The following is a 12,898-nucleotide window of genomic DNA, read 5'->3' as shown; positions in this document are numbered from 1 at the left end:
GAATTGAATGTACCATGGACTCTACCAGTCACCTATTATTAATTTAGAATTTTTTAATTAAAATGATTTTAAAACTACTCTACATAATTAAAGATACCAAGGCAAAACACAAAGAATAAAGCAATCAAATCAAACACAGTACAGTTGAGAATTTGAAAACCTTAATCCACGGACAATAATTGGCTTTAAATCAGCCAGGCAAAAATACAGACTTTGACTTGGTACCAAAATAACTGTAAACTAGGCACCAGACACACTCCTAAAGATAAGGACACAGACTGGACACCCCCACAAGAGAGGATTCTGTCCTGTTTCCACATAGTACATTTCCAGACACAAACAAAATTTCTACGGGAAAGGGCTATATAACTCAGTGGCATAAGCTCTATTTTGTGTACAAAAGGTCCTGGGTCTAGTTCAGGCATAGGCAAACTCAGCCCTCCAGATGTTTTGGGACTACAATTCCCATCACCCCTGATCCTGTTAGCTTGGGATGATGGGAGTAGTAGTCCCAAAACATCTGGAGTGCCGAGTTTGCTTATGTCTGGTCTAGTCCATACTGGCACCTCCAGGGAGGGCTGGGAGCAGCTCTCTTCCCAAAACCCTGGTGAGCTGCTGCCAGTCAGTGTAGACAATACTGAGCTAGGTGCACCAATGGAATCGCAGAATGGTAAAATACGCCAACAATCATCTAGCCCAAGCCGTTGCAGTGTAGGAATGTTGCCCGACGTGGGGACTCAAACCAACGACGCTGAGATTGAGAGTCTCATGCTCTTCCAACTGATGAAAGCCGCTTCCTGTGCTAAGCCTCCTCGATAAAGATCATATAATAATGAATAATAATTTTTTATTTATACCCCGCCCATCTGGCTGGGTTTCCCCAGCCACTCTGGGCGGCTTCCAACAGAACACTAAAATACAGTGGTACCTCAGGTTAAGTACTTAATTCGTTCCAGAGGTCCGTTCTTAACCTGAAACTGTTCTTAACCTGAAGCACTATTTCTGGGTTAGCGGAGTCTGTAACCTGAAGCGTATGTAACCCGAGGTACCACTGTACAATAATCGTAAGACACGGGCAAGCTGGTACAGGGCAAGGGGGCACGTGCGCTTTCCGGGGTACCGAGCAATTTGGACCCTAAATAAAGATGTAAAGGTAAGCACTCCTAATACCCCACCTCGCCCCACTGACCCAGCCCGCCCTCCCACCGATACTGCCTCTTTCCAAAGGCACCTGAAGCTCCGCGGCTCCTCCCGGTTCCTTTCACGCGGCGCCTGGAAACACCCCGCAATTGAACGACGAGCCCCAACGAAGCCAACAACAAGAGGCTTGTAGACCTTTGAGGGAGCCCGAGGGTCATCTAGTCCAACCCCCCTAAATAAATAAAGTAAGTGCAGTAATAATAGTAATAGCAATAGTAATAATAATAATAAACAACCAGCTTCCCCCTCTCGCCGGTTCTTTCCTTTCCAGTCACCTGCCAGAGACTCCGCTCTCGCCTCAGCCCAACCGCCTCCCTAAACAGTCAACGGCCACCCGGAAGTGAAAAGGGCGAGGCTCCTCCCACTTCCGGCGGCGGAGAGAGCGAGCTAGAGTACCCGGTCACCATGGCAACCGCGGGCGCGTCTCCTTTCGAGCCATGGCGAAATGGGGGTTGCTGCGCAGGTCGATCGTAGGCGACCGAGGTATTTTGCCTCTCCGCTGTCCCTCTGAGGAAGCAGCCGCAAGATAACCTGCCGGTTTCAGCCTCCTGCGCCGCCCGCAGTCACAATGCCTTGGGGATGCGGCTCTCGCCCATCTCCTCCCGCCGCATCGCCCTTATTCGTTTTACCGGCTCACAGCCGCGGGTCCTAACCGCGTCTGCTCAGAAACGAGCAGCCCCTTTTCGTAGAGTCGAGAGTCGTCAGGTTGGAAGGGACCCCGAGAATCGTCTAGTCCAGGGTTTCCCAAACTTGAATCCTCCCCAGCCCAGCTGCTTTTGGACTACAATTCCCATCATCCCTGTCCACTGGTCCTGCTAGGTAGGGGTGATGGGAGTTGTAGTCCAAAAAAACAGGAGCCCTTGAATGGTTGCATGAACGCTGCTTTCAACAAAGAATCAGTAAAAAGAGTGTCTTTCTCTCTACAGATGCTGAAGTTTACAAAATATCGTTTGTATTTCCCAATGGAGATAAGTATGGTAAAAAAAAATATTGTCAGATATTATAATTATAGTTTTTTTAAAAATAAAAAATTGTAACTGTTTTAGCTTTTTATCTGATATTTTTCAAAATGAAACAAACGATAATGGAATGTTAAGAATAATAATAATAATGGAAGGCAATGAAGGGCTTATTAAAGCAAGGTAGTGAGTTATGATAAGTGGAAAGCTCCTCCATTTACCCTCTTTCCAAACCTCTTCCAAAATTCCAGCAATATGTCTCCTCATAACTAAGATATGATTGAGAGGTAGATAGATCTTATTGAAATCAGCTGATTTCCCCCCTCCCCCTCCTAGTAAGCATTCAGGTTGCATGCATAAAATCTGATGGCTGGATGTGCTGCTTTTTTATTTTTAACTTCACACAGAGCGTTTTAGCCCATCCTGATTCCAGCACTGGGATGGAGGATAGCTGGAAACACTTTTACTTCACAGTATGAGATAGAGCTGTGGGGTCTGGAAGGTCACTTCCAGTGGCATATTCTGAAGGATTCTGGAAAAGGTTGAACTACTCTAGTTATGAATTAAAATCTAGTCTAATGTTTGTTGGATTTTCCCCACCTGCTTTTTATTTTGCTTAGAGGGTGACTGTACAAGAACAATTGAGGGAGTCCTAGAGAGGAGTGGACATGGAGTTCATACTACTCCAGATGGAATTATTTACCAAGGAAACTGGAAGAATGATAAGGTATCTGCAAATATCAAAACAATTGATTTTAAGCTCCTTGCCTAAAGAAACTTGAATCAATAAAATTATAGTCAAAACAAAAAAAAATTTTTTTCTTCCAGTAGCACCTTAAAGACCAACTAAGTTAGTTCTCGGTATGAATAAAATTATGTCAGAGTCTTTAACATTTTTGTTCCAATTGAGTTATTAAATATATGTTAAAGACAAAATACATTGCTTACATTAATTAAGGGCATGCTTGGGCTTAGCTGTTTTATTCTTCAGAGTAATGCATTAATAGCACAATCTCAACATAAATTCACTTTACTTTGTTGAGCTTTGCTCCTAGATAAACATCTGTGCATGCCTACTCAAGACTAAGGCCCAGTGGGACTTACTCCCAAGTAAGCATGTAGAGGATTGACATTTCAATGGCTATTTGAATTCTTATGCAATGCTACTGTGAGTTACTGTGGTCGCAATAGTGGTAAGCTCTTGCGTGGAGTTTGGTTTTGACCTGGCGGCCTGTAAAGTTTATTTTTCTCTCTTTTCTTGTTCTGTGTGTTTTGGAAATGACAGTGAAGAAATCAATCCTGGGTTGTATTCAATGGTGGCTTTGCCTTAGCAGAAAGCACTTCAACTTGCATATGTTGGGACATCTGATTTTTGCCAATCCTACTCCCTTACTTTCTGCAGCGCTTAGTGACATGTCCTATTCTGTTCTGGGGATGTCCTCCAATCCTCGGGAGCAGCTTTGAGGAGGTAACTTAAGTAAAATCAAGCTCTTTCTGCTGCAGCAGAACCACCATTAGCTACAACCACTGTCTGGTACTGTATGCAACAGGCCATTGGCTTAAGTCGGGCATCCCCAAACAGCCCTCCAAGATGTTTTGGGACTACAATTCCCATCATCCCTTACCACTGGTCCTGTTAGCTAGGGATGATGGGAGTTGTAGTTCCAAAACATCTGGTCCTGATAACTAGGGATGATGGGCGTTGTAGTTCCAAAACATCTGGAGGGCCGAGATTGGGGATGCCTGGCTTAAGTTAGTTAGTACATTTATTGTACTTCTCCTTGGAACATTAGTAACAAGGCAGGGCTCTGGAAAGGACTATTTGTGGATAAATTGTTTGATTAATCCATCTTGAATGGCTTTGTGTCTTTTAGAGGTTTTGTGGTCTCACCTCCAATCTCAGCGTATCGTGTGCCCTGTTTCAGTGCAGTACATCTGATTTACTTCAAGGCAAAAGAGCCAATCAGGAAGACTGGGATCTTGTGATGTTTTCCAGTTTTACACACCCACACCCATATCGCTGAGGAGCCAAAGATGAACAAGGGGGCAGACTTCCCAGTCTTAAGAACAGGCCAATGGCCCACCTAGTCCAGCATCCGGTTCACATAGTGGCCAACCAGATGTCTATAGGAAGCCTGAAAGCAGGACTCAAGTCTGTTAGCACTCTCCCATCACCATGAGACAAAAGTGTAGTTCCAAAATTCTTTGGGAGATGCCATGATTTGAAAAGCGGCGACCTGACAACAGGGCAAAAAAATCAAAACCTTTTAAAATGAGGCATTTAATGATTAGGGAAATGGTATTTAAATTTTGTCAGTATTATGAATGTTGCACTTGTAAGGTTTGTAAAGCCAATGTTTAAAGATGAAGCATTTCTGTTAACAAAGGTGACACATCTAAATTGAGGGGAAATAAAAGATGGAGTCACCTTTCTAGGAATGGATATTAATTTGTCAATTCCACCTCCTGTTAAATCAGATGAATGGTTTCGGAAGGCTGGAACATCCTTCAGGTGCAGTTTATGAAGGCGAGTTCTATAACAACATGTTTCATGGAACAGGAACCTACATATTTACCAATGGAGCCAAGTACACTGGACAGTTCTGTGAAAACAAGTAAGCTGAAAGGGACATAACCACAAGTTTGTTGCCTTGATGTGGAATATATTCACCCTTAATACAGGCTTTGCACTTAAAGTGAACCTTAGTTTGCTTCTTCCTACCCATGTAGGTTAGGGTGATCGCTCTCCAAATACATATTTTGACTGGATCCAAACTGCGGTTAGAAAGGCACATGATGCAGCAAACTTGCTGAAACTAACAAAATGTGGTTATTCCACTGTGGTTCTATGAGAGAGTTGTTGGAATATTCTAGAAGAAACTTGTAAATGGCCTTAAACAAGTTTATAAGCAACAGAAAATTTCCCCAGCAACAGGTGTCCTTAATCAGGGTGTGTGATTAATGAGTATGTAAATGAGTCAGTATTAGGTCTCTGGCCAGTTGGCTAAAAGGAGAAAAAGATTGTTTCTTTATTTGTTTTTTTCTTCATTAATGACCAATGTAAAGTTTTGTAAATAATAAAGACTCTGAGAAACAGAACCAAATGGTGTTTATTCCTATAATGGGAATTTCACTAAGAGATAGCTGGAATGCTGCTGCTGTAAAGAAGTAGGAAAACTTTTCTGTAAAAAGAATTCTGCTGCAGAAATAATGAAAACCCAAGAGTAGATGCTCACGCACCAACAGGAATAAATAATATAAACGTAAAAATTGAAATTAAAAGTACAAATTACTTAGCAGGATCAATATGGTAGTACAATTTCTGTTACACAAAACTAGCAACTCCAAAGCTTCTAGCAGGCATCTCTCTTATGAGGTACTTTCTGTTTCACTGCCTAATTCAGCACTACCACCGCTAAGAAATAGACATCTCAAAGTGCTGCTGTACATCATTAGCCATACTTCAGTGACTGCAGCCTTCATTTTTGGGCACCACAGTTCAAGAAGGACACTGACAAACTGGAACGTGTCCAGAGGAGGGCAACCAAAATGGTCAAAGGCCTGGAAACGATGCCTTATGAGGAACGGCTAAGGGAGCTGGGCATGTTTAGCCTGGAGAAGAGGACGTTAAGGGGTGATATGATAGCCATGTTCAAATATATAAAAGGATGTCACATAGAGGAGGGAGAAAGGTTGTTTTCTGCTGCTCCAGAGAAGCGGACACGGAGCAATGGTTCCAAACTACAAGAAAGAAGATTCCACCTAAACATTAGGAAGAACTTCCTGACAGTAAGAGCTGTTCGACAGTGGAATTTGCTGCCAAGGAGTGTGGTGGAGTCTCCTTCTTTGGAGGTCTTTAAGCAGAGGCTTGACAACCATATGTCAGGAGTGCTCTGATGGTGTTTCCTGCTTGGCAGGGGGTTGGACTCGATGGCCCTTGTGGTCTCTTCCAACTCTATGATTCTATGATTTTTACATGCTGTTTTTGTTCTGTTCCAGGCTGCAAGGGAACGGAGAATTTAAAGACACACAGGGCCTGGAATGGGATGGCACATTTCATTACACAGCAGCACCGGGTCTGAAGCTAAAGTTGGAAATGTAGGATAATTTGTACTGGAAGAAAGGCATTAAACAGTTGTTATCCAGGCTGTTTCACAATAAATAATTTATTAGTTCATTGATAAGAAAATATTGTTTTTAAATAGAGGTGAGCAAATAAAGCAAGCATTAGACTTAATTTTTGGTTTGTTTGAGTTTTGTTATGTTGTTTAGCTTGATTTCCCCCTTCATGTTATTGTAACTGCAAATGTTAAGGTAAAGGGACCCCTGACCGTTAGGTCCAGTCGTGGCCGACTCTGGGGTTGTGGCGCTCATCTTGCTTTATTGGCCGAGGGAACCGGCGTACAGCTTCTGGGTCATGTGACTAGCATGACTAAGCCGCTTCTGGCGAACCAGAGCAGCGCACGGAAACACCATTTACCTTCCCACCAGAGCGGTACCTATTTATCTACTTGCACTTTGACGTGCTTTTGAACTGCTAGGTTGGCAGGAGCTGGGACTGAGCAACGGGAGCTCACCCCGTCGCGGGGATTCGAACCGCCGAACTTCTGATCGGCAAGTCCTAGGCTCTGTGGTTTAACCCACAGCGCCACCCGTGTCCCAACTGCAAATGTTACAATCATCCTAATAAAATATTTATCAATAAAAAGTTGTGAAGAATTTTTAACACCCTTTTCCAATATTGAAATTACGAAGAGACCAAGATTAGAATTTTAACTTTGAGAGAGAAAGCATGGAAACCAAGATAGAATGTAATTGGTCCCTTTCAGCTCTATAATTCTATTATTCTATGAATCAATAAAATATATGTTTACACTTTGTGTGTATTAGATGTATGTAATGAACAGGAACAGAATGCCTCTGTTTGTTCGGCACAATGTTCCCAATGTCAGATGCATTCACCTCTCTATAAAATATATCCCAGACTTTCATTACACATCGAGTCTCTACTAAGGGTTCATTAGTATGCCATTTACTAGCAAGATCTTCCCAGGGAGCCATTAACAAATATATAAAGTGCTTGGTATCGCCACTTGAGTTGGGAGTTTCTAAAAACAATTCAATAAAATGGAACTGAATGGAACTGATGGAACTGAAGAGACAACCTTTTCAAACGTCCTTGATTATAGTCTGAACAAGCTTTCAAAAAAATCTTTATTTCTTTACCATTTCACCATAAGTAGAATTGATTCCTCCCTACGTGCAGATTTTCCAGCATTCATCACCTGCTGGCTGCTTTCAACTCTTGCTCTCTGTTAGTGCAGGTGCATTGAAAAGGCTTGAAAAACCAAATGCTTCTCCATTGGCCCTTATGGATTTCTTCCCCAAGGTCAATTTACCTGCACTGAAAAGCTATAATTACATATATCTTACACATACTGGAAATCAAACCTTTGGATTTTAGATTCCTAAGCCATGAAGTGATTTAGAAGAGGTCAAGTCCCTGTCAACGTGCTGCAAAATGTTTTTTATTTCAGACAAGATGTTGGACTGTAAGTATTGAATGAAACCAAGGAATGACAACCTCTGCTTTTCTAGATACGTCTCTTATCTTTAAAAATTACTTTTTGGCAGGATGTCTTGGAAGTGCCTCTTTCCCCCCAATTTCAAAAGTCCTCTTGTCTGCCATGTGTAATACAGTAGTAGTAGTAGTAGTAGTAGCAGCAGCATCTTAAAAAGCAGAGAAAGCAGAGACATCACCTTGCCAATAAAGGTCCGTATAGTTAAAGCTATGGTTTTCCCAGTAGTGATGTATGGAAGTGAGAGCTGGACCATAAAGAAGGCTGATTGCCGAAGAATTGATGCTTTTGAATTATGGTGCTGGAGGAGACTCTTGAGAGTCCCATGGACTGCAAGAAGATCAAACCTCTCCATTCTGCAGGAAATCAGCCCTGAGTGCTCACTGGAAGGACAGATCCTGAAGCTGAGGCTCCAATACTTTGGCTACCTCATGAGAAGAGAAGACTCCCTGGAAAAGACCCTAATGTTGGGAAAGATTGAGGGCACAAGGAGAAGGGGACGACGGAGGACAAGATGGTTGGACACTGTTCTCAAAGCTACCAATATGAGTCTGACCAAACTGTGGGAGGCAGTGGAAGACAGGAGTGCCTGGCGTGCTCTGGTCCATGGGGTCACGAAGAGTCGGACACGACTAAACAACTAAACAACAACAAAGTAGTAGTAGTAGTAGTAGTAGTAGTAGTAGTAGTAGAATTTATACACCACTCTATACCCGGAGGTTCACGTAAAAAGATCACAGTATATAAAATAAAAATAAAAGCAATAATCCAATAATAACCCCCCCAAAAAAGAGCCACATTTTAAAAGGTTATGGGATGTTGATCAGGTCAACCAAAGGCCTGGTTAAAAAGGAACATGATTGCCTGGCACCTAAAGGTGTATAATGAAGGCGGCAGGCAATCTTCCCTGGGGAGAGCATTCCACAAACAGGAAGCCACTGCATAGAAGACCTGTTCTTGTGTTGCCACCCTCCAGACCTCTCAAGGAGGAGGCACACGAAGGAGGGCCTCAGAAGATGATCTCAGGTAGGTTCATATGGAAAGAGGTGGTCCTGAGCCTTTTAAGGCTTTATAGGTCAAAACCAGCATTTTGAACTGGGCCCAGAAACTAATCAGTAGCCAGTACAGTCAGACCAGGATCGGTGTAATATGCTCAGACCGTCTTGCTCCGGTGAACAACCTGGCTGCTGAATTCTGCACCAGCTGAAGTTTCCAAACTGTCTTCAGAGGCAGCCCTACGTATAACGCATTGCAGTAATCTAACCTTGAGGTTAGATTAATAATAATAATAATAATAGCAGATTTTGCATAAAACTTCTCAAGAACAGTTGAGTTGGCAGTTGCGGTGCTAGAATGAGCCTCAACATTATTCAAGTGACTTCAGCGGGCATTTCAATTTTTAGTTAAGTATTTTTATTTATTTGATTGGTGGCACAGCTGCCCCCGCTGGCTACAGCCCATACCCCCAACCAATTGGGTTTGACATGCCAGTGTCTAGCCTTATTACCTGATGCAACTAATCCCTATGCTGACCGAAAAGTAGGTTGGTAATAGTTGGGGTTACATCCATAAAATGTTGGTGCTGTGTGGATTCTTCATTCTGCATCTGGTTCTCCTTCTTTCCAAAGAGCATTGCTTCAAGCTACAGTGAAGCTCAAAGTTTTTTCCATTGCTGCTAGAAAAGACGACTGCAATCTAAACAAACATCACACTTGTTTTAAGAGTTCATCTTCATATTAAAATCATAGCTGTGTTAACCAACGGGGACACAAGGATGTGACCTGAGGACTGCATAATTAGAGAGCTTTGGGTTAGCTATGATTGGATTTGAAATTAGTGATTAGCATGTGATAGACCTACTTCTGAAAACGCCAGGCTCCCCTAGCTGCCTTCTGGAGCTCGTTTTTAGAAAAACGGTCATTGTTCCCGATTGCGAAGGTACTGAAACTGCAAGAGCTTTAGCACAGCTGGGGGGTAAGTTTAAAACGTATTGTGCTTCCATTTCATAGAGCTTTTAAAAGTATGTTTTAATGTTAACATAAAGTTAAGGCTGAGCATGTTTTTGGTAATTAATTGGCACTAAACTTACACGCTTCACAATATTCTCTAAGAGCAAGAGATAAAATTCGATGCATTTAGGCAGACATTAAGCAGCAATCGCACACATGCTTACCTGGAAGTAAATCCCATTGAATTCAGTGGTGCTTACTTCTGAGAAGACATGCATACGATTGCACTGCATCTGAATTTTGTCTATACCTTGGGGTTTTTATTGCCAGCTTTATTTATTGGTTTGTTAAATCGAAGTACTGGGGAGAAGAAATACTCCTTGACTGTGAAAGGAATAGAAGAATAAAAAGACTCTCCTATGGTTTTTGAAAAACTTTCTTATTCAGTCAGAATTAACTGGAATTTCAGTACAGTATTCAGAATCCAAGGATGCAAAAAAGCTGACATCTCCCCTCATAAAACCAATAGCAAGCCTCTCACAGGTTTCACAAAAAAAGTAAATTTGTTTGTTGGCTATAATCTTATATAAGGTCTTTTAAGCACATCTGAAATAAATCAATTCCCTTTATTTTTTGAACATTTAGCAGTGTGTACAGATATATATATAGAGAGAGAGATTTAGGTTGCAGTTCTATACTAACTAACCTGAGAGCAAGTCAGATTTATCTTAACGGGGTCTCCTTTTGAGTAGACGTGTATTAATTCCATAGTTGGCATATTAAAGGTGCAAACCAGAAACCAGCCACAGGTAAGCATTGTTAAAGCCTGGCTGGTTTAAATGGAAAAGAGGGAGCAGATGCTTAATACTAGGATGGGGGGAAATATAGGACTTTTGAAATGTGTAATATTTGTGCATTGTTTCTAAATGGTCTCTCGTCCAAATTTTGATCAAGTTCACACACTTGCTCAGGCATAAGACGATTCCTTAGAGTGGGTCATAGCACTGGCTCATCTAGCACAACAATGTCTGCACCAGGGAGGGGGAAACTGCGGTCCTCAAGATGTGCAGGGTTTGTTCCAGTCTGCCCTAGCCAGAACAGTCAAAAGTGAGGGATGATGATGATGTTCGCAGTTGTGTTCCAACAGAATCTGAAGGCCCACAAATTGCACTGACTGGCAGTGGCTCTCCAGGGTTACAGTTAGGGGTCTCCCCCCCCCCCCACTTTCCTGGAGATGATAGAAATCAATCTGCTACGTCACTGAGCTACCACTATTCCCTATGTTGCAGTATATGCAGGGGGCCCGAAAATAATCAAGACTTGCAATTATTTGCTTTGGCTGGATTATGCCCTAAGATAATACAAAAACATACATAATACGTGTATGCATGCATCCATTTTACTTGTACGCCACTTTTCCATAAAGTGGCATACTTCCATAAAGCATGGCATACTTGTATGCCATGCTCAGAGTGGCTTACAGCATGGGGAAAAAAATCACATAACTCCAAATGTAACAAAAGTAGTCAGAAGCAATAAATAGCACATTGAAAAGGTCGCAACCAAATCAAACCATTTCCACACAAATCATAATAAGAGCTAAAAGAAAGATACCCAAAATTAATATCAAAGACAGCAACAACCCCCCAACAAAAAACCCTAAATAATTCCTCAACCCAAGAGTCTAATACAGGCTTCCTCAACCTCGGCCCTCCAGATGTTTTTGGCCTACAACTCCCATGATCCCTAGCTAGCAGGACCAGTGGTCAGGGATGATGGGAACTGTAGTCTCAAAACATCTGGAGGGCCGAGGCTGAGGTCTAATAGACTCATGACTGTAGTGATATAAGTAAGGGCCATAGAAATCAACACAATTTACTTCAAAGTAAAGGCTGCTTCAGTTTGTTAATTACCTTCATTCTTGCTGATGGCTTGGGCTGGTAGGAGTTGGCGTTCAACATCTGGAGAGAGCACCATGGGTTCGCCAAATGCGATAAAAAGCTTGTGTTTTATTTGTAGTGTCTGTCTTTTGTTGGTTTTTAAAGCCATTTTTGATGCTGTATTTTAATGTATTTCCGATTGTCGTTTATGACATGGTGATTTTAAATGGCAATGAGTCATCCTGAGTAGTGCAGAGGCAGTAGACACCTGCCAGGCCACAACTGGCAATGTCTCCCTGCTCCCACTGTGGCATCCTTTCTCTATGCTAAATGCAGTACGTTATCCTAATTTCCTTTAGGTTTTTCTCAAATGATTTGCCTCCTATGAACTCATGATTTTTTTGCTGTTTAATTTTTTTGCTATATTTTTCACCTCACTTTTTAAAGAACTGTTGTTTTCGAAAGTGGCTCATATCAGAGAGAGGGGAGGGATAGAGAGGCCCTTCCATCAGGCTTACAAACAAAAAAAGGCCAGGCATGGGAAGGAACAGGAGGGTGGCAGGAAAAATTAGATCCTTGTAAGTCTCTGAATCCTTCAAACTGCTTAACTCTGTGTTTGAAGCAGTATAAGCCGAAGTCTGATGTGCCCTGTCATCCCGCTGTGACTATTTCCTACCTCCAAATCCTTTATGGATTATCATCTGCCTTGAATTATTGGTGCTCCAAACGAATTACAGTAATTCAAAATCAGTACCTCCAGTGCGTTATGCAGACTTATTTCCCAATTTGGTTTCCAATGCTTTTCCCAAATGCAACAGAAAACACCACTGGCTTTTGACAACAGTCAACAGCATCACATTGCTTTGTTGTTCTGTTTACTAGAGGGACATAAATGAGTAGCCGTTGGTGCCTAAAAAAGAAAGAAAAGAGTATTGATGCCAAGCTGACGACTCCTTTGCTCCGATAACATTTTGCAGGCTCCTAACACTTGCTAATGTGCCAATAAATCAATAAATCCCTACACCCTGATGCCCTCTAGATGTTGTTGGGCTCCGGTTCTCATCAGTCCCTGCCATCATGGCCAAAGGTCCAGGATGGTTGGGGATTGCAGTTCAACAATATTTGGAGCACACCACGTTGTAGCTTATGGGTGGCCAGCTGGCAGCCAACAAACCTGATCTGTGGTTAGGATGGGAGCCTGACAGGCTCAGAATACAAGAAGGGACTTTGCTTTCTCTTCTGCCATTGTATAGGCCTCTCCTTTACCGACAGTCATGTTAGTAGGGATAGCTAAGTCCCTCAGCAAATGGACTGGGGAAAGTTGATCTGCC

The 12,898-nt window shown here is 42.3% G+C and overlaps 3 protein-coding genes across 7 annotated transcripts in view; 2 read left to right on the top strand and 1 right to left on the bottom strand.

Moving 5' to 3' along the window:
• DHX57 (DExH-box helicase 57) overlaps window positions 1-1,611 on the bottom strand; it is a 33,258-nt gene extending 31,647 nt beyond the window's left edge. The window contains exon 1 of one of the 2 annotated variants that reach the window (XM_083604875.1): window positions 1,476-1,611. The gene's annotated coding sequence lies outside the window, so the exon portion shown is untranslated. Of the gene's footprint in view, window positions 1-1,436 lie in introns of both variants that reach the window. The other variant, XM_083604876.1, reaches the window with a different exon arrangement.
• On the top strand, window positions 1,560-6,396 carry MORN2 (MORN repeat containing 2). Its single transcript, XM_083605663.1, has 5 exons — window positions 1,560-1,683; window positions 2,127-2,177; window positions 2,780-2,886; window positions 4,638-4,774; window positions 6,159-6,396. Exons 1-5 carry the CDS (start codon window positions 1,638-1,640, stop codon window positions 6,259-6,261), a joined length of 444 nt encoding a protein of 147 aa, XP_083461789.1. The 5' UTR covers window positions 1,560-1,637; the 3' UTR covers window positions 6,262-6,396.
• A 2,881-nt stretch (window positions 6,397-9,277) lies between these two features.
• The window catches only part of ARHGEF33 (Rho guanine nucleotide exchange factor 33), a 28,528-nt gene continuing 24,907 nt past the window's right edge, over window positions 9,278-12,898 (top strand). For 2 of the 4 annotated variants that reach the window (XM_083605082.1, XM_083605084.1), the window contains exon 1: window positions 9,425-9,712. The gene's annotated coding sequence lies outside the window, so the exon portion shown is untranslated. Of the gene's footprint in view, window positions 9,713-12,898 lie in introns of all 4 variants that reach the window. The other 2 variants (XM_083605083.1, XM_083605085.1) reach the window with 2 other exon arrangements.

Source organism: Podarcis filfolensis (assembly GCF_964270895.1).
Source record: "Podarcis filfolensis genome assembly, chromosome: 3".
Taxonomy (NCBI): Eukaryota; Metazoa; Chordata; class Lepidosauria; order Squamata; family Lacertidae; genus Podarcis; species Podarcis filfolensis.
Note: the sequence above shows the minus strand (reverse complement) of the source record. Positions and strands in the feature narration are given on the sequence as shown.

Coding starts and splice junctions, on each gene's coding strand:
- MORN2 (XM_083605663.1), top strand. CDS start 1,638: ATGGCGAAATGGGGGTTGCTGCGCAGGTCGATCGTAGGCGACCGAG. Junction 1,684..2,126: donor GTCGATCGTAGGCGACCGAG/GTATTTTGCCTC, acceptor TTCTCTCTACAG/ATGCTGAAGTTTACAAAATA. Junction 2,887..4,637: donor GAAACTGGAAGAATGATAAG/GTATCTGCAAAT, acceptor CTGTTAAATCAG/ATGAATGGTTTCGGAAGGCT.